General features: G+C 38.8%; 1 protein-coding gene and 1 long non-coding RNA gene across 2 annotated transcripts in view; one reads left to right on the plus strand and one right to left on the minus strand.

Moving 5' to 3' along the window:
• Window positions 1-944: 944 nt before the first annotated feature.
• The window catches only part of march11 (membrane-associated ring finger (C3HC4) 11), a 32944-nt gene continuing 8172 nt past the window's right edge, over window positions 945-25716 (plus strand). Inside the window, exons 1-2 of the mRNA XM_005934087.3 lie at window positions 945-5869; window positions 17323-17478. Coding sequence (XP_005934149.1) covers window positions 5492-5869; window positions 17323-17478 — 534 coding nt within the window. The 5' untranslated portion in view covers window positions 945-5491. The remainder of the gene's footprint in view (window positions 5870-17322; window positions 17479-25716) is intronic.
• On the minus strand, window positions 22538-25152 carry LOC106633448. Its single transcript, XR_001336744.2, has 3 exons — window positions 24941-25152; window positions 23450-23512; window positions 22538-23303 (listed from the first exon to the last, which is right to left on the minus strand). It is a non-coding gene; the product is annotated as an uncharacterized LOC106633448 (long non-coding RNA).

The raw sequence follows: 25716 nt of genomic DNA on the forward strand, positions 1-25716 counted from the left end.
TTTAAATCTGAGAAATTTTGACAGTCAGAAATATTATAATTCAGATCAGTACATTTACATATTTTTGTATCAATAAAAAGGAAGCTGACACACGCAAGACTTTATCAAAGGTGTGAGCGTCACAGCAGAGGCCTTTGTGTCAAAGTAGCTGAAGATAAAACACAGAAAAACATGAAGGTGATTTTCCTGGCCTGGATTTTATAAAAATATTCTGCAGTACATCAAAAACGAAAGAAAACCATTAATCAACATATGAACATTACCTCTGAAGTTACAGCGGTTTTATTAGAGACACGGTTAAGCGTTTTGAATAATTTTAAAAAGTTTAAATTTGTTCAGTATTGAACAGCAGAAATGAGGTTTTCTTTTCGGAAGAATGTAAAAGGGAAAAAAACAGCAGCCGACAGCCTGTAAACAACGGTAGACTTGTGCGTAACAAGCAAGCGAATAATGAAGAAAAGGAAACTGTTCTTGAAGTACAGAGAGAGAGAGAGAGAGCTGTGCATCGTGGTGGAAGCAAAACCGTAAAAGTCAGAGAGAATTCACGATGATGTTTATGTGAAGCGTTTGGATCTTCTTTTGCTGCTGGTTCAGTCAACATTGTTTGGAGAGACATCAAACTAACAGCTTTAGAATCGGCTCATAAAGGGCGTGAAGACACAGCGCGGACCCGCCGACACATCAGAATCAGCAAGCTGTCGGCTTTCAGCCCCGACCGTGTCCGTGCAGTCGGTGAGAAAGGCGACATCTCACTGATTCTGATCCGCGGGTCGCGCTGTGTGTTTAAGTCTATGTGCAGAATCCGTGTACCTGCTCTCATTTACTGTCTTAACTGTTTGGTGGTTCTTGAAATTTTGTGAGATGTCACCAGAGATTCTGGCATTTCGGGCAAAATAAATTTATATTAAAAAAATCGATTCAGGATTTTAATGAATCGATTCAGGATTTTAATGAATCGATTTTACGTTATCCAAGCCAGAATCGATTTTAAGCGATGAATCGATTATTAAAAACCCACCCCTAGTAACAATGTCTTGGACACACTGTAAAACACTCAAGATGGAAAAACCTGACAAAAAAAAGGATTTCATATTGATCTCTTATATCTGATGTAAAATGCATCAGTCTATAATTTGTTTGGCATAACTGAAGCAGTTTATGAAAGTCTGACTTATCACAACTGTGGTTTTAAGACGAATTGAATTGATCCTTTTTGATTCCATGGATCGTAATTTGCAAAATAACCATATTGTATTAAATAGGACTTACTGTCTACAGTTCATTATGTGTTAAAAAGTGAAAAACTACAACAGGAGTGCTATGCTAGAGATGCTCCACCTAGCATCGTCTCCATAGCCTTTATTCTCCCACAAATCGTGACCATAGTAATAAAACATAAGTGCATTTATTAACCATTTAAAAGCTTATACTGAGGCTGCAGAATGGCTCTAAAAATAGTTTTGTCAATCAGAGGTCAGCTCAAGGCAAGAGTTTCGATTTCTGTCTATTTTAGATGCTATACGAGTCAGCTGTTAAATCCCTTGCAATACTTAAAACTGTCAAACTTTCTTTATTCATTTATGAATTTATTGCAGCTCTTCTGACTGAATCATAACTTTAATAACATTATTTTTCTTCTTTCTCCTCAAGACAGCAAAAGTGACTTTTTACAACCTGGCAACAAAAAGGATTTCATGCCTTGTGTCTGATATGGTGTATAACTCGTTTAGCTTAAGTAATTAATGAATTTCTGAATTATTAGAACTGCTGTTTTTAGACAAATTATAAAATATTTACAGACAAAACTAAAAATATGAAAGAAAATTTGAGTTTCTCTGTCTGAATTCATTAGGAAGATTGGCGCCGCCCCATCAGGCAGAAGGTTAAACTCAAAAGTAGATTCAGAGACGGCCTAAGTCACCACCCCTCCTAAACACAATGTGTTGAGAAGCAGTTCACCCGGCCCTCCCTGCTCTCAGCACGATCCCGGTCTCCCTCTGAGCCCTGGGGACCTGGTATTGATCGGTGCCTCGTAGGTAGTGATTGGACATGAGTGGATAATTTCCTTTGCTGCATTAGAGTCCATTACTGGCCTGCTCCCCGGAAAGCGATAGACATCCTCAAAAAAAAAAAAATGAGAGAGAAGATTCTTCTTGGAAAAGCAGTCTCCGACAAATGATTCGCCAGCTGAGGCTCCTTGAACTTTATTATCAGGTCCATTTGGAGGATGATAATAGATACTGGGTAACAGCAAAGGAGGATCTGGCATTAACTGAGACGTTTTCTGTCCTTTTCTCAAGCCTGGGGGTGTTGCGTATGTTAAATAAGAAAAACAAAGATGAAATAAAGCTGATATATACAGACACAGAATTATATTCATTCAGAGAAAGAATCCCAGCTGAGTTTTAACCTTTACAGACTTCCTCCCACGGAGGCCGAGCAGGACTATTCTCAGCTTGAGAGTCTCTCTCAGAGCTCCTCGGGAGCGTTTGTTTTGCTGGGTGAATCATTACTCATTGCCACCGTGACATCCTTTGTTTCATTCTCCTGTTTCTTCTTACTCACTGGGATCCTTTTTCTTCACGTTTGAGTGGAAATTGTGAAGCAACAAGGCTCTATATTTACTGAAAAAAAAGAGGGGGGTGGGTAGCTGCTGAATGAGAAACATTGATATGCTGAATATGAACACAAATACACTCCCACAGGGGCATGAAACACAGAAAAAGAGCTTACGCTGACAACTACTCTGGATTGTCATGCATGAAATTCCAACGAGCTTCTCCCATATGGAAAGTCTTTCCTTTTTTTGAAGAAATGGTTTTGATGACTTCTTTAAATTTCGTCCAGCTGGTTAGATATTAAAATGAGGTTCACATTTGAAAATGTCTGTTTTAAATAATGATGCATGTATGTATTTAAAGGTTTATTTAAAGCTTGTTATTTTTGCAGTAGTGGATTAAAACTGTTACACAGAAACGTATTGAAAAAGCTTGTGTCTCAGCCCAGGCTTCATCTGTGCTGTGGAAACTGAGCCAAAATGTTTAAACTCCCCCTCGGAGGGCAGATATACTTGTAAGCAATAATGCAGATTGTAGACTAAGACCCCGTGTTCGATTTAAATCAATAACTGCCCTTTACAATTTATAAAGAGTTGTATCGTGCACAGAACAAATATCAAGTCATCTCCAAAACCATATCTAGAAACCAACTCATTTAACCCACCAGTCTCAGCTAACCTGAACTGGTTAAATTCTAGTAAAATACTTCAGCTTAACTTCATGACATTATTTGTGATTTGCTCAAATTTGATTTGAGGATATTTCTTTGCTGTTTATTTTTAGCATGTAATTAAAGATAATTCCACCACCCGCTCGTTATTTACATTTGTTTTAAGCTTAAAGCTTTATTAAAACTGCAAAATTTCTCAGTGTGTTGAAGGAAATGGGGTAAACCGTTAGGCATTACAGGGATCTGAAGCAGACATTAGATTTATTGCTCCTGTAACATCAGATACCCCATTGGTATCCTTTTCTATTCATTTCTAAGGAGGCTATCTTACCCCTCACCTGTATATAAATGGCATCCAGGGTCTACGTAAAGATCCATAAAACAAATACTTTTACTGTCATCACTGTGATCACCAGAGTGCAAGAACGTGTTAAAGAAGCCTGTGATACTAGTACAAGTTTTTCACATAACTGCATATAATTAACATTTGTCTCCCACAAACTCACAGAACCCAGCTTTAGTGGATCTATAAAATTAAAGGTAAAATAAAGTTTAAATGGCTTGTTTCAGGTAATAGATTAACTATAAATTACACAAAGCTACAATGCCAGAGTCCTAAGACTAGAAATAAACAGCTGGAAACGAGTATAATAAGTCACATTTAACTTCTTGTTAACATACTGAAGTTTAACTTTAAGACCATTAGCTGGCTGTTAGAACACTTCTCCACGGGGCCCCAAAACAACCATCAAAAGACACTTTCCTATAATGGATACTCATGGAATAACTAATGAAATGACCTTACCCTGTCAAATGCTCCTTAAATGCAATCAGGACCTTTAAAACAAACACTGTTTGTGACTCTATCATCACCAGAACCCAAGATCAAGAAGTGAGAAAGATTAAAGAACACCATCCAAAGACATTTCACTCAAAGCAAAAAATGAAAATGACTTGTGCATAAATAACACTTACAACCACACCTTCTTTAGACTATTAATGGCTTCCTGTTGTTGCACCCCTAAATTCATTATCAGCCACTTTGAGATCAGGCTTCAGCCTCCTAGGAAACTGTAGCTCTGTTTCAGATAGTTTTTTGTGCTCTTGGCTCTGCATGCAGCTCTTCATGTGCAAAGTTTTCTGTTTGGGACAAGCAGCCAATAAGAAAAAAAACGTTGAGCATTAATTAACTTTACCTCATTAAAGCATTAACTCATAAGTTCCCTTTAAATGCTTCTTTTAGATTTATTTTGGATCGGTAAGATTATTAACCACACGTTCCAAGCAGAGGACACTGGAATTCACCATGAACCACCTTTAGAGAACCACAGGCTCAGCCCTCTACAACATTTAATAAGTCTATCATTTACAGGCTGAAGTTCCTCTTTAAGTTTCAGAAAGATTTTAACCACCACCACTGATAATGATGGCATTTGTAACCCAGCAGGTGACCCCTTTAACACAGGGAGGGTGCTGTGGGTCGCCACGTCTCAGCACATAAAATATTCTTTGTGGCAGGCGGGCGGACTGGCCAAGTTGCTGCTGCTGTGAGTATGATGCTTCTCATTTCTTTCTTACTGCTGGCTGTGCTGAAGTAGTGCCTGCCTGGGTCTGGAAACTTATGTCCTCCATCATATTAATGGGATAATAATGTGATTGATTGGTCATCCCCCGGGGGAAATGGTCTTTTCTGCTTCCTGAGAGTGCACGACTCATCAGAGAACTTACAGCTGACTTGAAGTGGATTCGTGCCCAAGAGCCCCTCAGCAGGGTGAATGCTCGAGCCCATCAGGCGGCTTCCAGCCCGGGTTGGACCGCTCGGAAGATTGTTTGCGTGCCGCTACTCTGTTGCCATCGGCTTTATCGGTGGGGACTAAAGAGGCGGAGGAGGAGGAGGAAGGGTAGAGGGGGATTTGGGTGCTTCAGGACGGCTGAGTCTCGTTGCGATGCATGGAGGCTGCTTGGAAATGCTCCCCGGGTCTCCGGAGCGCATGAGGCGGTTCCAGCCGAGCGACGGTCCGCAGCAGCATCGTGGGCTTCCTGCGGCTCAACTGCAGCTCTGCCAGGCTGTCACGCTGTAGGTTCCGTTACAGGAGGTGCACGGCTCGGTTCGGAAGCCACGGAGCGGAGTTATTTTCGCCGAGAGCGCCGTAATCAAGGAGCCTGAAGGCTGCATCGCGTCCCTGCGTCGCAGTGGTGGTGGATACTGTGTGAGCGTGTCGGGCGGCATCTATGCAATTTATTTTCGACTTTTCATTTTATTATGAGCACAGAGGAGGGAGAGGCGGGTCCCGCGTGTGGAGAGGCGAGTGGAGGTACCACCATACCTCACCGCCACACCTGGGAGGAAAGCGAACCTCACGGCTTCCAAGGACGTCCGCACCCCGACGATGAGGACGAAGCCCTGGGAGGAGAGGAGGGAGAGGGGGCAGAGGGCTGCCGGGAGGGCCGGAGCTGCAGGGACGCGTGTGGGGGTGACACAGAGAAATTCACTGTGGAGAACAACGAGGGGAATTTTTCCAGTGAGGACGGGGCTGTCGGGGGGAGCTCTTGCAAGGCTCAGACAATGCATTCAAACTGCAGCAGCGAAACCTGCATCCCCACTCCCAGCTGCAGGATCTGCTTCCAAGGCGCAGAGCAGGTACATGTGGTTTTTAGCTTACTGATGCCAACCAATGTGTGTCCAAGATTGTGTTACCAAATGTGTTTGTAGTGTTGGCAGATTAACAGCCCGGTTTTGTGAGTGGTCGAAGTTGAATTAAACTGAAGGTGAGGGCTCGGTCCTCGCAATGCTTGACCCTGATTGGCTGAATGTAGCAACTCTTCTAATTAAAATTAGGTAAACCTGCTGAGTTCATATCCTGCTGGCTGGCCTGGTTGGACGGATTTCAGTAGCGTAATCAGAAAGAAAGAAACACACACACACACACACACACACACACACACACACACACACACACACACACACAGAGAGAGAGAGAATCCGAAAGCTTAAAGTGTGTGAGCTTTTTAATTCTCTGAGATGTTACAGGGAAAGGTTTCGTTCAGTAACGCCGGACCTGCTGCTGTCCGTGGTGCTGAAATCACCAAGGGCAGCAATTCCAAAGCTGAGCACAAGTACTCCTTTAGAAGTCCTCAAGAGCCAGTCATATTTTACCATTCATCAACTGACTTACAAAAAAAATCATATCAAAATTAATTAAAACCCATAGTTAATTAATGTCAATTTCCATTTAATTTCCATTAAGTTATTACATTCTAATTGATTAACTAATTAATGTATCATAACTCATAAAGTACAGCTGCATTGTGACGTATAAGATTTTATATATTATAATGTATTTGTTAATAATTGTCAGATCTTACTGTGTTTAGTAGTAAAGGATTAATTCCTGATCAGGGCATCAAACACTGCTCTTTATTAAATGTGTGCACTGGATGTCCTCTGGGGCCACTGCAGTGAGACACCTGTTGCAACATAACCATTTTCACTGCCAGCTCCTCATACATATACTTGGAGAAAGCATTTTTCTTTTAACATTTTGAATACATCATATATGTAAAACCGATAAAGCCACCATGGCATTTATTTATCATTTACAAATTTTGTACCCACCAACACAAACTCTTATATAATATTTGCCCTTTGAGGGTGTAATAGATGTATAACTCGACTCCAGTAGCTTTCAGAGCACATTTATACTGCAATACTATTCAGTGAGCATCAATATCTACTGTTATACTTTTAGTGCAGGTGACAAAATTCAGGCACAGGTAGCCTTAGAAAGGAGTCTTGAGGTCATGAGACTGGTACTGCTGAAGCAGTTGAAGCTGTTTCTAAACACAACCCAGTGCCTTGTTGCAGTTCTGTTTAAAAAAACAAAAAAAGCCTGAAATCACACTGACCCAACCACATGCCACTTCCCCCATGTCTATAGTGCCTGCACATAGCTGTTCCTACATAATGTTGTTTGTGTAATAACATGAAGTCAGAAGCTGCCAATATTTATCTTTTTACCAAGTAATAAACTAAAGTTTTTACATACTGAGACTGACTAATTCATCCTTTTATGGATGAAGGATCCCAGCCTTACTATTCATCCCACTGACTGGAATTACAGGCTTAAAAACATAACTGTAAAGTGTGTGTACTTATATACACACACACTTTAGTTAGAGGAAAATGTGTCTCTGTTGTACTGGCAACACGATGTTGATAATGTGTGGGTTAATTTTATTTATTTATTTATTTATTTATTTATCTAATAAGGAAATCCCACTGAGATAAAATGTTCACAAGGAAAAAAGGACAGGCATACAAAATATAAACATATTGTATTAAAAATGCAATAAGTACAACATGAAATGCATAATATGCAGACATTCACTACATGGCACCTTTAAATCCAGAGACAGATGTAAGCATGTTTAAGTTTGGTTCTTTCTCCAAGTATTTCATTTCCAAGGTGTTTGGTGAGATCCTGTTTTGAAATCTCCAAATCTGTCAAAAACATCAGCACATCAGAAACAACTGTTTAGACACACACACACACGCACACACAGACACACACCGTTGCTGTTTCCTCTGTGGTCACTGATGTCCAGGATTAAAGAATGCAATATGAGATGAGCAATATGCTGAATCAATGCTCAATAAAAGTGAGGAGGTGGCTTGAACATACATTATATCACCAAATATCACCATCAATCCTCAAAATAACTTCCACATTAGTTTTTTCAACAATTAAAACAAAATCTATAAATTGTATTTTCTAATAAGAGTGCTAACTTGTACATTAAAGAAAAGCTTGTCATTTATCCATATACCCTAATACTTGTATTTGTGTATTTTTAAATTGATTTACATCACATGTAAAAAAAAATGCTAAAATCATCAAACCCTTGTGGGCAAGGTTTTTTTTATTTATTAATTTAATTTAATTTAATTTAATTTAATTTAATTTAATTATTTATTTTAGAAAACTATAAACTTTGATTTGTCAGCATTTACAGTCAGTTTTGAATGTACACAGACAGTTTGTAATGAGTAAATTACAGCACGAAGGCCCTGAACTGCTTTACAACAGAGGGAGTGTAATTTAAATGACAGTCTCATCAGCAAAGAGATGTATTCTTGCTGAAATATAATTTTTATTGTAGTATTAAGATAACTTCTAAAATTATAAAACAAAATATGTCCTCAAATGGAAGCCTCTGGGACACCTTTAGTTATTCAAGTAAATCAAATTTGTGCATCTAGACAAGAACATTGACTAAACATTGCTAGTACTATGTCGTAGATTTCCACTGGTTGGTTTATTTTCAGACATGCCTCATTTCAGAAGCCAAAATAGTGCAAGCCCACAACCCATGATTTTTATCAATAACAAATAAATAAAAATCAACCAAACATACAGACAGAAAGGCTGAATTTTAGTAAACAGTCAACAGAATAGCAAACTTTTATTTGTTTACAAAAATAAAGATCAACAGATCTTCATGCAAGATCCTGAGCAGGGTCCAAAGTACGAAAAATGGATGATAAAAAGTTCCAGGTTCAGAGGCTAAAGTTCTGTTATTGTATTTTTGTAACAGGAAGGTTAAATGAAAACTGTTCAAAGTGCAGAGAAGATGGTAGATCCCTCCATGAGGACTCAAAGTGTTTAGCATTTTGGATTGTTAGCAGCTAAGTACACCTTTCTGCCACATGTCAATAATCTTTAATCCATCCAAATAACATTTCTATTAATCAGTTTTTGTGTGCAGCTGCCTCCTTTACAAACACACTAAGAAATCAAAGTCTTCATTTCAGAGCAGCTTTCTTGAAGGAGATGCTAGATGCTCCAAAACTATTTACATCCTGTTTTATGGCACGTTTGTGTATAAAGTGCCTTTCAAACACTCAAATAAATTAGCAGTGCTTTAAATGGGTTGTAGAAATGCATTAAAACACAATAAACTGAGAAATAAAAGCAGATAAAAGATAAACATGCTGAGCATTATTTTTGTAAGGGTGGAGGCAGCATGTAGATCATGAATGAAGTCCAGTATAATATTACATTACATTTTATTATTGTTTAAGTGAAGCTCCTGTTATAGATGAAACTAAGATTAAACTGGTGAGTCCTTCCACCCGTACACAGAAAAACAAACTGCAGCTCCTTCATCGTAACAGAGGGGGATGACAGTGACTGAATCATAGGCCATTAATAATAAATATTTCCCCTGAAGCAATGCATCAGTCTAACTGTCTGCATGTTTTCCTGGAGGTGAATGGACTGATGTGGACCTGCAGGGACAAATGGACATTGTCCTACTGGCTCTGAAACCTGACACTCTGCAGGCCTTTTGGGCTCGTGACACTGATGGCTGATGAGGGACGATACATCCCTGCTGGAGCTTAAGGGAAGAGGGGAGTAAGGGCAGTAAATGCCTAAGTGAATATCCTGTCTTCTAAACGTGGGCTACAGCCTATTAGCAGAGTTAATCTAATAATGCTGCCCCCGGGTCCAGACTGATATTTGATTTTGATACACGGCCACAGGCTGGGCAAGCTCACCAGTTATCAAGCAAATTGCAAAACAGACATTTAACATTTTAAATATTCATGTCTCGGCAGATAGAGTGAAAATGTGCCGTAAACACCATAAAAATCCTCTTCCAGTCATTGGATTGATTGGTTTAAGCCATACTCTGACATCTTCCATACCACCTTCCTTTCAGAAACCAGTGCTATTTTGTTCATTCAACAGTCCAGGCTAATGATTGTAGTTTATCTTAATTTTGGAAAGAGGAGCTGACAAAACAACCACAACTTGGGGTCTAATTTTACACATTTTCTGCAGCTTTCGGGCTAATCCACCAGCAGATGTATTGAACACATTGAGAACTTCTCATTTGTTTGTTTAATAGATCTGCTTGATATTTCACTCAAACAGCAGTTGACAGGTGCTGCTGCTACATGGGATTTTTCTGGAGCTTTAAACCACATGTCATAACAATCGTCAGTGGGTAAAGGGTGCCCCAAAGGGCTGTTAGGTGGACTAAAATTATAGAATTTGATGAGTGTATAGCTTTAAAGAGGACTGCAGAGCGGGAAACGAGCCAATCAGGGTTGGCCTATGAAACACAATTATCAAACCAAATCTTAAAGGGAGTTATAGCTGTTGTATTGCAAATTACTGAAATTCTTTACCTTTGGTCTACTCACTAAAGTTTTCTGGAGATTTTTCCTCCATTGCTTATTCCTCAATCTAAAGATCGGGTGTTCCTGTGAAAAGCTCCAGAGCAAATAAAGCTTTAGGCCTTGAGCAGTTTTATATCTTTTATTATGACAGTTCTTTCACAAGCTACTGCCTTTTTAAAGAAACTTCGTTGCATTGTTTACTCTTTAACAATCATCAGACTGTTTACTTGAGCTCCCCAGAACAACTGAATAAAAAGCCCTCGAGTTTCCATTTATTTTAAATGTTACATTTGCATTTGCCTGTCTGCACAACAAGTGTATACGCAGGCCTTGAGGTGGCATTGTCAGTGACATGAACTTATTTATTTGGAGCTTTCATCTTCACTGTAAACACCATTTGATTATGAAAGTGTTTCTTAAAAGCCGCACTAAAAGGCTATAAGAGTGCCATGAATGACATGAGAACATTGCTGTTTTTCTTATCATGGTTTAAGTAAGTAAGTAAGTAAAATTTATTTATATAGTGCTTTTCACAGATAAAAATCACAAAGTGCTTTACAACACAGAAAATGGGAATATAAAAACAATATAACAGTAAATAAAACAATGTAAAACAATAAAACTATAAAAACAGCATAAATAACGATTTTCTAATGTGAAGCATATTGTGTTCATTCCCAACTCCAAAAGTGTATTCTTGGAATGTACTAGAGTGGCTTTTTATTAGTTTTATACTGGGTCTCACTCAGACAATCAAAGCAGTGCTATAGATTACCTTCATTAGGCATATCTGCTCTCACTGACATCAGCAAAGGTGAAAAAACGGTGTTTAGAGCTTTTGTTTTGAGCTTCTGACTTTGGGGGGTGTATTTGCACTGATGTGCTTACTTCCTTATTCAAACTTTTGGACATGTTTTTTTTAATATTAGCACCCACCATTGTAACAGTATGAATATGGCAGAGAGTAAGAAAAAAAATAGCCCCCTTCAAGGTTTACTCTAAATGTTTAGCTACTAACACAAGGTCCAGCTACATAAGAAATACACTGTCTAACGCAGAGCTTGCGATATGGTTGAAGGGTTAGAGTGAAAATTTGCCATGAAGTTGGATTTTGTTGTTTGTTTGTTTGTTTTTTTGACAAATTAATCATAACTCGAGGACCATTTAATAGCAAGACTATACCACACAGACATGATTAGGAGCGGCCATGATAGCAAAAATATCTTCACTCATCAGGTAAATCCACTCATCCAGCTAAAAACGTGTTTATTCCCCAAGCTTATATGTATTAAAGCTTCAATCATATAATCCAATGTCTCTTAAGAAAAATCTTCCTGTTTCTCGGTTCAGAGCAGAATTACAAGATCTACATCTGTAATGAGGTCTTTCACACCAAAGCTAAGATGCTTTAAAAAAGCCTCAGACAAAGAGGATTCAAAGAGGCTCTGATTAAAAAAGCCTCATGTTTTTTTAAACATATCTCGAGCTGAATACCTTATCATTACAAATCTAAAGAAGGAGAACAAGGAATTGTTTATGCCACACAATATTTACTGGCATTTGAGGCTGTGAAGAGTATAATCAAAGAAGCCTGGCATTATTTGTGAAACAGATCTAGTTCTTAACAATTGTTTTTCTCAGCCCACTCAAACGCGCTGTAAGGGCCCTCTCAGCTGAGCAGACCTTCCCCTGCATCACCCTGACATTTCCTCATCTGGAAATTACCCAGGTGCTCATTGCCAACTATTATAACTCATTTAACCACCAACTCACTGGAAAAAAATACAACATTAAGCAAGTTTTACATTGTATACACACCTCAGTGTGGATTAATACACACTAGTTTGTACAGTTGAACACTGCAGCACTATCACAGACATCTAGTGCTGTGGATGTACACTTAGACAAAGTGCAACACTTCCTCTTTCAGATATGTGGATATTGAGGCAATAAAACATCCACCCAGAGTGGGAGATATAAACTCTTTGCTCCTAAAACTTGAACTCTGCTGTATATACACACTGAGCACTTCAGCCCCTAAAGGCCTTAATGATGACTTTGACATTAAATCATTTTTTGTGATTGAACACCCCGCGCTGCTGTGTGGGCTTTATTTTTCATATAGTTTCATTTGTGACTGCTCAATTTTTCTCTCGCTGTTATCCTCCCCATGGTAATAATAATAGACAGAGGTGCACACAGAAGCAAAATATACCAGTCCTTTATGGATTACCGATTATGCGGAGCATTTTATTTAAAATCTCATATACAATTTATTGTTATTTATCCTGGAAAGTCAGACTCTTGAGATGTTGTTGGTGTCCAGGTCAAAATAGGTAGCTCTGTCAGCTCAGTTACATTCAATTATAATACACACACAAAAATAAACAAACAGCAGTGCACACAAATGTGTGCAACAAAGAGATATCACAAAATGATAAACTTCAAAACTAAGAAAATGTGAAATATGAGAATAAGTGAACCTAGCTCAGGTCCAACAGGGGAAGCAGTAAGTCTGCAGAAGCAGCTTCCAGGTCATTTAAAATGATCTTGAATCCGCTAAGCTAAACCAGCTCCCTGAGATTTAATTGATTTTGCAGCTGGTAGTCAGCAGGCTAAGCAAGATGTTGATGCATTATTACATTATTTTATAAATTATTATAGATTATTTTTATATGCTTATATTGATTGCTGACACTAAGTAACTCTTTCTTTGCATTTTCTGTGTAAGTTTTGTACTCACACAGCAAGTAAAACTCAACACTGTAATCAATATGCTTTTATTTTCAAATTTTGTCACACTCCATTTCCAATGAATCAGTTTTCATGGTCAGTGGTAATAGTTTGTTGAAATGGACTGCTATTTGATAAAGTCAAAATATGAGACGTGATTTTTAAACTTGATCATATACTTCCAAATCTGCTCTGGGGTAAGTGTGAGCTTGTCAGTTCCTCTCATCAATACTGTCATGATTCTCATTTGTTGTGCGTTGTAAAACAATGAAGTGTAAGTTTATTGTGCACCAGTGAAATTTTATTTCTGAATGCAAAACAAACACAAATTTAACCAGTATCAGATCCCAGTACTGATATTTTTCCTGCTTGTTTACTTCCTCTCTCTGTGTCTGCAGACAGAAAATTTGTATTGCAATTTTTATCATACAATAAAAATGCTTTAAAGCTTAACTCTCATCAGGATATTTGACAGTGCAAAAGGATGGGCCAAAACAGATAAATATCAACCACTGACACCCAGGCCGTTTTCCTTCCCTCAACATAAAACAGTGCCGTTTTGTCAAAGCTGCTAGTGTGCACTACAAAGTGTCCTTGGGCGTTGTGGTTATGGCATCGGTGAAATAGGGCTGTCAGTCCCAACTCATCATTTATCAATGTGAACGAGGCTATTTTAACACAAAGCAACATTTGGTCCGGAACCCAACCATCTAGTTTTTCATCCTTGACCCAAAATGAAAATGAAAGTATAAAGGGGAAATTATTCAGAAAGTGGAAACAAAAGAAAAACACAAAGATCACTACTACTACACAACTTCAAACTCAGCATAACATAAAGGTGTTAATTCTAGAGAGCGATGGGGTGGTTAATGCCAGCCTCCAACAAATGCTGCCAAATGATTTAAAAAACCTAATAATGCATTTAATCTGCATATAGACATTTTAACATCTTATTAATTCAGTTGTGCTACTGTTCTGCAGAACAAAGAGGACGGGAGCACCTCAAGGTTACTTTTTCATGTTTAAACTACATGAATAGGTGGCTTGATGAAAGATTTTAATTGTACTTTTCTATGAAAATACTATTAAGTGAAGGTTAATTTCAGTTGGTGGAAAAATAATCCCGAACAGCAGCTGGCTGATCAACTCGCCCAACATAATTTTTTTACTGGTGCCAAACCATTGGTTATGTCAGACCCTGCAATATTGTTATTGCCGGTGCATTAAGGCACAGTGTGGACTGCTGTGACACTGGCATGCCCCGAGATTAGAACACAGGTGAATTGATTGCTTATCAATATGCCATTATTAATCACCAAGCCCAGTATCGGCTGACCCAGACACCCATATTCATGACCATGGAGCTTTTCATAAACTGAGTCCCTTTTTCTGCTCTATTTCTTCAGTCAGTTGAGATTCACTAATATGTGAGTTGTTGATAAATCGCAACACTGATGCTGAACACCTGTGCAAGTTTCCCACAGAGAAACTTGATCAGGAATTAATAAGGAAGAAGGGAATGATAAGGAAAATCAATAAAATGTTATCAATGCTCATCATTAACGATCATCTCTTTATAGATGTTTCTTTAATGTTCAGCTGGAAAAGAAATACACAAATAGTTTACATTATTTTCTGACCTTGTGTACTTCTCAATGGAACGACCTTGTGTTACTAAAATAAGTGCACTGTTTTCAGAGAGCCCCTTTAGAGAATTCTCTGACTTATTCAAATTATCCTTGAAGTTGGCTTTATCAATCTCTGCTTCAGTGCATAGCTGACCTGCATCAGTTCATTCAAGCGAAAGCCTCCGAGGTCCTTTTAAACCCACAAGGTTAATATGACATGATGAAAAATGAGCTCTCTGACCACTGACCTTAATATACTATTAATATGCCACTCACAGCCCAGCCAGCAGGTCAAAGCTGCAGTAATGGCTGCTTGAGGAATGCCTAGAGGAAGAAAAAAGAAAAGAACCCATCGGAACAAATAGATGCGGCTGTAATGATTAATGTCAGGCTGCATCCCACCGTTAATATCCGTAAGTGTTGTAGCTTTGAGAAATGGTCATTGATCTGAGCGATGCTGGTAAGGGCCTCTGGTGAACAAGCCGTGTGTTTTCTTTGATGTATGACATGTTGGGATAAAAGGCCAAACTGAGGCCTGAAAACAAGAATTTTTGGATGATAGGAAAGATGACACATGGACCATGAAATGGATAGAAGATTAATATTGGATAGACAGCTCCAATATTGAACCGAAAGCAGATAGTTTCTCTCCGTTCCTGAAAAGAGTCTGAGGTTTAATTTATCACTGGTACTACAGAGAGTAGCCAAAACGATAAGAACACGAGACAAGATATGAATGTCAAGTAGCAAGTATAGCTCCAGGTTTTGTTTGCTGCTTTTGCATTACCATATGCAGGGTTTGCAGAGTGATTGTGAAACACAAGTTCATATCGTGAACCTTGTACAAAGAAGGAGAGAAAAGTGCTCTATCAGTTTCATTATCTGCAACCACAGACTAATGGATAAAGTCACTTTGTATATGAACATAGCTTCCAGGTTTGAATACTAAAACCCGTTTGCCTTAAGGGAAGACTCCATGGGCTATACAACTTTTATCCAGATGAATAAAAGTCTATCAAACAATAGCTCTTTGGCTGCGATCTCAGTAAACATTTTCCTGTTGCATTATTGGCTCAGTCATCGTTTTTGAATCATATAAATGAAACATAATGGTATATTTTTTAGTAAAAATAAATTATGGTCATTACTCGAATCAGAAAGGAAGATTTTCCAGGGTTTGCTGAAAAGGCACAAGTTGTTAGCTAATGAGCATGCCGTCATTGGTGCAGCCAACGATCCAATCATCAATCATTGCCAACTTTTGGATGACATCAGATACACTGATCTTTTGGACTGTCTTTGAAATCTCTCAGTGGTCAGTGAGTCCTTGGGATGTCAGTGGAACAGATATGACTTGTTTTTGCAATCACAGGAGTTGACCCCTGCTGGTGAGAAATTAGATTTGTGTTAGATTTCAGGTCGGATGCAGAAGCGTGTTCAAATTTGGGGCTTTTTACCTGTTGCTAGGCAGTCAGCAGGCTGTGGGCCTCTTGCCTCAACCTCAAATAGGCAACATCATTAGGGAATGATGTTATGCCATCATGTGGCATCTCTTACCAGTGATGTCACAGAATGATATTTCAGAGATTGAAAATGTTTCATTACTCATGCATAACTAACCAAAAAAATTAAAGGTGATGTCACACAACTACAAAAAAGAGGTGTATTAGAGTTTATGCACTGATCCTCACATTTGTTTTTGCTGATGCTAACATGCCTAAAGATGCCGTGCAATAACAGATATCTAAGCAGAGGTTTGAGGATGTAAAGTCCTAATAAACAGGACGAAATCACAAAAATTGTGTGTGCCTGGTGCACCAGTGAGTACTGCACAAGTAATGAGAAAGGTCTCAAAGTTTTATCATATTTTATAGCTTGGTAGGATGAAACTTTGGATATAGCATTTAAAGTCAATGCTCCAGCAAAAACTGTAGTATTTTAGCACAGGTATCAGCAGTTGCTCCTAGAATTTGCACTCGGTCTAAGCTGCTTTAGACTGAAATGCCTACAAATGGTATTTAAGTTTAATCAGACCTTTAACTTCTTCAGACTCTTCCCCATTTACCTTGGAGACGGGTGATAAAACTCAAAAAGTGACAAAGGACCTCAAGCTGCCCATGGCATGGAAGTGACAGTAAATAAACAGTTGCTCCTGGAACTTGCACTAAATCTCAGTTGCTTTTTTCTTTCACTGTGAGTATTATTGATGAACAATTGAGGCTAGACTAATCAGAAATCATCTCTGCATCAGTTGTCATGAAGATAGTCTAGCTATTTAGTAGTTAGTTTCAAGCTACAGCTGGATAAGCTAAACTATCTCCTTGACATGATTGGAATGATTTTTAATCCATCCTCAATCATTTAACATATAAACCAGTGGTGTCAAACATAAGGTCCGGGGGCCTTGCGTGTTGTGCGTGGCCCTCGATGTAAAATGAATTTGACAGCTCTGATCTAAACTGTATTTGTGTATTTGTGTCAGTTTGTCCCCTCCCTTAAAATTTATCTCTGTTTACGTTTGACCTTTGCCCTCTCTCTGGTCTCCAGGGGGACTTGTTGAACCCATGCAGGTGTGACGGCTCAGTGCGGTATACCCACCAGCAGTGCCTGCTGAAGTGGATCAGCGAACGGGGCTGCTGGACCTGCGAGCTGTGCTGCTACCGTTTCCAGGTGATCGCCATCAATCTGAAGAGACCATGGCAGGTATAATACTGCTGAAAGGCAGAGTATTTACCCTCTGCTGAAGGTTGCCTCACTTTCAGACTTAACTGTTATCTCTTTATTATGATAGCAGTTTTAAAATAACTCAATAGAGAAATGCATAATTAAAGCCATGAAAGGTCCAACCATGGATTATTTAACAAACAGATTAAATTGAGTTATTTTTCTAGGCTTTTGTTTGGTTTTGTTGTTTAGTGTCTTTAAAACTTTTAAATTTAACACACACAACTCAAAAGGGGTTTAAGAGGCTTTTAGGAAAGGCACTAACTGTTTGTGAGTCAGTTACTTGTTATGAAAAATAATACAAAGTCCTCCAAATGGAATGACAAAATAGATTTGTGTGCCTTTTCTAAACTTCTACCTCTATGATTAAGGTTTGGGTAGATTTGTACAACTAAAACTGCTTAGTTAAGGTTCAGGAAAAGTGGCAGTCATTATATACAATGGAGATATGGAAGATGTTAGCTGACCACATAAATAAATAATTACACTCTGACTGCATACATTTTGTGTTGTGACATTTTAAATAAATTTGATATGTATTTGTGAAAGGGCTGTTCAGTGGGGCAGTGCTTAGGACTTGCTTACAGCAAGCCTGGGTTTAAACCTGCTGGAGGGTGTGGCGTTTGCATGTTCTCCCTGTGCCTGTGTGGCTTCTCTCCAAGTAGTTTCTTCCCTCAGTCCAAAGACATACATGTTAATTGGTTATTCTTTTTTTGGCCTGAGGTGTGAATATAAGTATAAATGGTTGTCTGTTTCTCTGTGTTTGCCCTGCCAACTTTTCCATGGTACCCTGCTCTATGCTTAGTGTAGGCTGGGATAAGCTAGTAGCGTAGGAGAGCAGAGTGCTGTTTCATTATGTGAATTTTCCTTTTTTTCATTCTTGGTCAAGTACTTCCAATTATTTTGGTTTTCCTGAATTCATTTTTTTTTTTTATCAGACCACTTGCGTACACTGCTCAAAAAAACAAACAAAAACAAAACAATCTTGTCTGATCTGGTCAGTTAAGGGTTGTTAATCAGTTTCAGCTGCTTTGATGTTAAATTAAAAACAGGGGCAACAATGACAGAACCGCCAAAGCAAGACTGGTTTAATAGGTGGAGGCCACTGACGCTTTGTCCCTCCTCATCTTTTCTGATGGTTTCACTAGTTTTAGCATTTGGCTAGGTCAGTGTCACTACTTAATAGCTTGCTCAAAGGGGAATCATGTGATTTTGGGGGTTTTCTCTGTTTTCTTTATATTATTGGTGAGGAAAGGTCTCAAACTCCAGTCCTTGAGGTCCAGTGTCCTGAAACTTTTCCATGTGTCCCTGTTGCCACCTCAGCATGCATTCAAGTTCTATAGTCTTGCTAATAACCTACAAATCGTCTTCAGGTGTGTTGCAGCAAGGACATATGGAAAAGTTTCAGGACAGCGGCCCTTGAGGACTTGAGTTCGAGACCCCTGTAGAGTCTTCACCTTACAATTTAAAGTGCCTTGAGTCAACTGGCAATGCCTGGGCCCTGTAGAGGTTGCACAGGTAGGCATTTGTGAATGCCAGTTGAATACTAGAGTTGGTAAATCCCTGTGCTTTTTACAGATGAAAGCAGGTTCAGTGTGAGCATATGTGACAGACATAAAAAGGATCTGGAGAAGCCATGGACAATGTTATGCTCAAACAGCAACCTGACTGCCATAAAAACCTTAGACCCACTGTCAGACCTCATGCGGGTGCAGTGAGTCCTGGGTTCTTTCTGTTGTTCGACAACGCCCGGCCTCATGTTAATAAAACTGTTAGGTTAGGGTAAGAAAAAGAACATGATACGGGTCAAAATACAAAGGTTGTCAGTTTTTCTAAACTCCATATTCTTTCCCCTGGAGACTCTTGACAACATATGTGCTGCATGCACAAAGTATACTTCCTTATGAGTTTCAAACTAATTCTTAACATCTTGTTAAAAAAATATGGCCAAATCCTATTCATGAACTGAACAAATAGAATATCTCACATTGGTTTTTCATGGTTTTCTGTGGCAGAGGTAAAAACCACATAAAAGGTGATTTCTGATTTATTTTAACTGTCTAATAAGGTCATTCCACTTCACTAATTTCTAAATGAGATTCTTCAGTCTTCATACTTGCAAACTGTGTGGAAAGGACAGAGTACATCAAAAAACCAGATGTTTCAGGGTCATTTCGATGACTGTTATTTTTAATATACAATTTTGAGCTAAAAGATCCTGTCATGTTTTTTTTTTCTTTTTACCCCATTAACGTTGAAAACAGCAGCTGTTTTGGAGACCTTCAGCAGACCTTTGCTGCTCTGCATGATTATACCAAACAGTCACATTATGGAGTAACTGATGATTTTTTTGGTAACTGCCAATTCAGTGCACATGGATATGATTGAAAAAGCGAGTGCTCTTTTTTCCAAAACAAAATGCTCTCTGCAGATTTGTAGTTTTAAGAGGCTAAAAATGACACATGCCACCAAACTGCAGCCATTTGTTTCCTGTCCGCCTTTTTTTAACTGCTTTTTACTACCGTCGAGGTTACAATTTGCCCCCACTAAGCATGCTCTCTAAATTATTATAGGGGCATTAACTAGAAATTGTTTTTACAGTCACTGATGTTATCGACCCATCAGTTGGATTTATGCTCAGAAATATTCACAGCTTCTCAGTTGGAGTAAAAACAGCCTCACGGAGCCAAACTGGTAAAAAGCCATTTCACTGGCAAGCTGACAACAGATAAACCCACCTGCGTCTGTTAGAGCTGCTCTTGTAAAATGTTGGCTTAAAGTCATACTCAGAACCCAAATGTGGAAGTGCACTTATCCTATGATGATGATGATGCACACTTTTCTCCGTACTGACGTTTAAATAAGCGCCTCTAATTGCAGTTCAGTGACTCATTGTGCACAGAAAGTAGAAATAAGTGGATGAATCTTGACCTTTTTCAAAGTAGGATTTAACCCTTCAGATGCAGAGTTGTTTTGCAAAAACTTTAGATTATAAACTAGACGGATTTTTTTTAGCAGCAGTTACACAGCTTCAACCACAATGACACATCAGATCCATAGCTGGAAATACACAATGCTGCAGTCAGGGCTGAAATAACAGAGAAGGTCAATGCAAACATATAATGTCGGTATTCTTAAACCAAGAAATATAAAAGAACTGGAGTACCTGTTACAGCAAAAAGGCATTTGGTTTGAAGGTGTACCCTGGGTTTGATCTGGTGTAATCTGTCTCGGGCCTGCCATGATTAAGCAGTTAAAAAGTTGGATGGAGGGTTTAAATATGACAATGATGTAGTCGCTGAAGTCAATAATAAGTAATGCAGCCTCACCAGACAGACGCACATAATTAACATTTCTAGCTTTAGTTGAATCTCAGTATCCACTTGAAATAGTAGCCCTCAAAAAGATTTACTCCGGTTACATTGCTAGAAATTTGAAAGACTTGAGCACTAGTGATGGCTGTAATAAGCAGTTGCTTTACCACTTTAGTTCTTAGACTGAAACATGTCAGCATATATTTGATGAGCTGACATTAAAATGTCAAAATTTACAGCAGAACTGAACACAGCATGGTGCAAAAATGCTTTTGATTTTCCCTTTTATAGAAACATCCATCCATCCATTCGCTTCCGCTTATCCTTTTCAGGGTCATGGGGGGTGCTGGAGCCTATCCCAGCTGTCATAGGGCGAGAGGCAGGGTACACCCTGGACAGGTCGCCAGTCTGTCACAGGGCTAACACAGAGACAGACAACCATTTGCGCTCACATTCACTCCCGCATTAACACCAATTTGGATTATCCAATTAACCTATCCCCACAAGCTGCATGTCTTTGGACGGTGGGAGGAAGCCGGAGTACCCGGACGGAACCCACGCAAACACGGGGAGAACATGCAAACTCCACACAGAAAGACCCCGGCCTGATGGTGGAATTGAACTCAGGACCTTCTTGCTGTGCCACAACAGTGCTTTTTAAATAAAAACAGTACAAGGATATTTTTTTAAATAACCCATTTAGAGTTTGGTCTATAGTTGAAATGTGGCTGTTTTGATTGACAGATGTGCTGCTGATATGGGCGGCTGTAGCCCATTGATATCTCGTAGGCTTAATCTCTGCTTATTTGAGTCGCTGAATTGAACCTCTGAACTGTGTTTGTGTTTTGTATTTTCAGTGTCACTGTCTGATAAATAGCATATCTTGCTGCGTGGTACAGACTATAGAAGAAGTTAATTCTCTGTATGGACTTGCTAACCAAGATTGCTAGCTTTAAGAGAAGGTTTAGCACTCAATAATAAAGAGAACCTATAGGTTTCAGAGTAGACGTTGTTAAGAGAAAGCTTGGATAACAAACGGATGGTGTGACATTAGAGAAAAGATGTGTAGGTGTTCACAGACGCGGACTACAGCTTTCTTGGCTGCTGCCTCAAAGCACATTGTGCGCTGTCTATCTTGCTTGCTGCACAATATCGTTTAATATTTAGTATCTACTGTTATCTACTGCTAGCTAGTTTATTGTGATGGTGCTGTATTTATTATTTTGCTCTTTGTTGTTTGCTTTCTCTTCAGTTTTTTTTTCTCCATGCAGGTGATCCAGGTGTTTTGTTTGTTTTTCCTTTCTTCCCCCCCTTCTCACCGTCTCTTCTCCCCTCTGGTTTTCTTTCTCTCCCTCTCTTTCTTTCATTCTTTCTCCCTGTCCCATCCCCCAGTCATGTCTGTCCTGCTTGTAGCAACCGAAAATAAAATAAATGCATAATTGTAACCAAGGTCAATCAAATGGACCAATATGGCAAGGCCATGATGATCCACTTGGTAAAATAAATACGCTTGGCATCTTTCTTGGACTTAAGACAACAATTCTGATGCTAAAGATCCAAACGGGACACAAAAAAAAGAAGAAGAAAAAAGAGAAAAGATGTGTAACCAGTATCCAGTGACAGCTGTGATCTTTCTGAATTATAGAAATCTATAACTGAGATATTTTTGCCTCTATTGCTCTTTTTTTTTTGCTCAGCTAAACTTAAAGAAAATGTCTCTTCTCTTAAAGTAATCAAGTACAGAATTTATTTTGATGAAAACAGAGACAGCGATGGCTGCTTTTGGTAGCTTGAGATGGATGCAGCGTTGAGTATGAACCTGCTGTGTGTTTCTGGTGCCACTTCACGTCACTGCTGTCATTTTGGAGCATCAGGATTCCTGCAGTCGTTCTTTCTTTCAAAAGCCCGAACAGACAGAGACTCCTGAGGCTTAAAATATCTGCATTCTGGATCGTTTCTCTCACTGAAGAACATTCAGGCCTTTTCATATCTGTTCGCTCCAGATGGGAGTTGAGTCACTGGCAGACTGAACAAACACACAGCTGAGGCTCAGCAGAGCTTTAGTTTCTGTCCACAAAGTCCGCCTTAAGTCTTTTCTTCTGAAATGAGCATCGTGCAGCTTCAGTCATCTGCTCGTTGTCAACAATCTTCTGTTTCCAAGTATTTTTATTCAAAAGTTTATTCTGTACTTTCTGGTATCTCCCTCTCCATTCTCCTATTTTCTGTTTTCTTATTGTTATTGATTGAGCTCCATAGTTTTTCCCTCCTTTTGTCCTCCTTTTTTACTTTCTTCATGGCCTCCTTCCACTGCTTCTTGGCCATCCTCATCTCCTTTTTGGAGACTTTGTCATTCTTGTAGCATGTTTTCAGAGTAGTCTTGAACTGTTTGGTCATTTCTTTGTATTGTCGTCTGTCAGAGTTCCTCGTCCTGTTTTGGTTAATGTGTTTATCCAGCCATGTGTAGGTCCTTCTAGTTAGGTTGGCTATAGCCTGTTGGACAGAGGAGATGACAGGCTCTTTCACTCAGGTTTTTGTTTACATATGTATACAAAATATATATATATATATATAAATATATAACTTAGCAGAAGTTGCATCACATTAATTACATTTTGTGCCTCTTGTGTTTTCCTTACTTTTCGTATCCTGCTCAGGAGTTTACTCCAGCTCGGCGACAGTCTTTTCATCCTACTTTGTGTCTTCAAAGAAACATAAATTACAAATCACAAATACTACAAAGAATGTTGCTACAAAGATGACTGCCTAACAACATCTACTGCAGTTTTTAACTTATTTTAAATCTTCTTACATCATTTTTTTCACTATACTCCCACAAGGACACTTAAAGAAAACCTTTACCACCAAATTACCTGTATTCAGTTTAGATTTAAACTCCTTATTATACTATATTTAGATTTTAAATTCATATGTTTTTTATCTTTACTGAGCAACATTGGTTTTCATGTTTTGGTGTCTGTAATTATCTGTAATTGTATCTGTACAATATCAAGACAGTAGTTTCCCAACCTTTGGGATAAATAAAATCAGGCTTATTTTATTTCTCTGATAATATTTTTTAAGTTTTTACTCAAGCAAGATTTTTTAAACGCAGGAATTTTGCTTTTTACAGAGTAACTTTACAGAGTATTTTATTCTTGTATTAGGCATGTGTTGCCTCTCTGTGCCGTTCTGGACCACCCCCAGCCCTCCTTCTACTGTTAAATGGCTCTGTGGAAGTCACTTTTACATTTGCTTTAGTGCACCACCTTTATTCTCGTGTTTTAAAACTGCAACCCTTCAAACTTCACTTTAGTTTTCCATTAGCACACACAACCCGTGTACAATATTGGAATGTTAAACATCCATGAATTTTTTCGGAGTCCTTTGCAACGAGATTTAGTCATGTCCATTATGCATTTGCAATGAATGGAGTTAAACACTTTATATTTTTCTTCAATGAGACAAGCTAAAGTCACCTGACTACACACCTTATTTGTATGCAAAGATGTTTTAATTAACAGGAATGTGGCACCATGTAAAAAAAAAAAAAAAAAGCAGGTTTATTTTGGTGCAGTTTTATTTTCTTCTAAGCACAGCACTGACTTTAGGGTGAATAAAGAGGCCCATTTTTATTTTGATACATAGATTTTTATATTAGCAGGACTGTGGCACACGTGTGTAGCCTATGTGAGCTTAAAACTGTGAAATCAGTCTAATGCTTAGTTTCCGAGATTGGACCAGATTGCGCATGCAGGGTGCAGTCCTAAAGTCCCAAGTTATGTAAAAATGCCCTCTGAGATCAAACCCCAGTGCATTATTACCATACTGACAATGCATGAACACCAAGCTATTTTCAAACGTGCAGCCGATTTGAAAGCAGTTAAAATTTAAAAAGATGCAAAATGACCAATTTAAAGTAGCGCAGTACAGTGCGGCACTGATGCATTCTGTTATGCATGTTTGAATCTGATGCATAATAATGCATATTTAAGGTCACTTTTAGCAGGTCTGTCGTGTGAGCCTCCCCACATCACTGCACTGATTGATATCATTCGAAGCTGCTTTGTTATACTTAATAAAAGTAGTTATATGCAGCAAGTTAGTGAGTGGAGTGTTTGAGTGTTTACCATCTCGGTGGAGGGTTTTCTGCGCGCTTCTCTCGCTTCCTTTCAGGCTTTTCTTAACTGATAGTTGTATAATAAAAGGAAGGCTAAGAAAAAAACTCTGTGTACAACAACCAGACAACTTAAAATCTTTCGAGGTGTTTTCGCGGCTCCGTTTTGTGGCTTCTCGTTTCGAACAGAACATGACGTCACGTTTTTCTGCTGTATGAAAATATTCTATTTCTTTGTTAGGCATCATTTAAAATCACACGAGGCTGTATAAACTAACATAAACTGCTGTGTTGTTTTCAAATCGTTGTTGGTGAACTGTTCACAGCTACTGCTGCTCAAAACATAGTGTTGTCTAAAATAAAAGCACAATTTATGGGGATAATGGTTTCTCATTGTGTTTTTTGGTCCTCACAGGGTGGTTTTGTGCAATTCCGCCTCTGTTATCGCCAAATAAAACGAGTGTAGTAATTATCCCTGCGCTCAGTGGCGGACTGTGGGGAGTATTCTGGTGGTATGAATAGTTGTATTGACCCGCAATAATATAGAAACCGGATATGAGCTGAAAGAACTGCCAGAGTTCACCAATCACATAGTGGATAATCTCTCTGCCTCGCAGCAGTGTCCACAGGGTTTATGCCTGCTGGCCTCATGCTTATAAGTGTAAATAAACTTTAGACGCGTTTCTTGGCGAAATGGACGGTCAGAAGACTAAGAGGGGGGATAAAACAAGGTGATCCTTAACACAGATACAACTAAATGTATTCTAAGACAGCGGTCCCCAACCCCGG

Source organism: Haplochromis burtoni, unplaced genomic scaffold (assembly GCF_018398535.1).
Source record: "Haplochromis burtoni strain Fernald_Lab_line unplaced genomic scaffold, NCSU_Asbu1 Contig_175, whole genome shotgun sequence".
In the NCBI taxonomy this organism is placed as follows: domain Eukaryota; kingdom Metazoa; phylum Chordata; class Actinopteri; order Cichliformes; family Cichlidae; genus Haplochromis; species Haplochromis burtoni.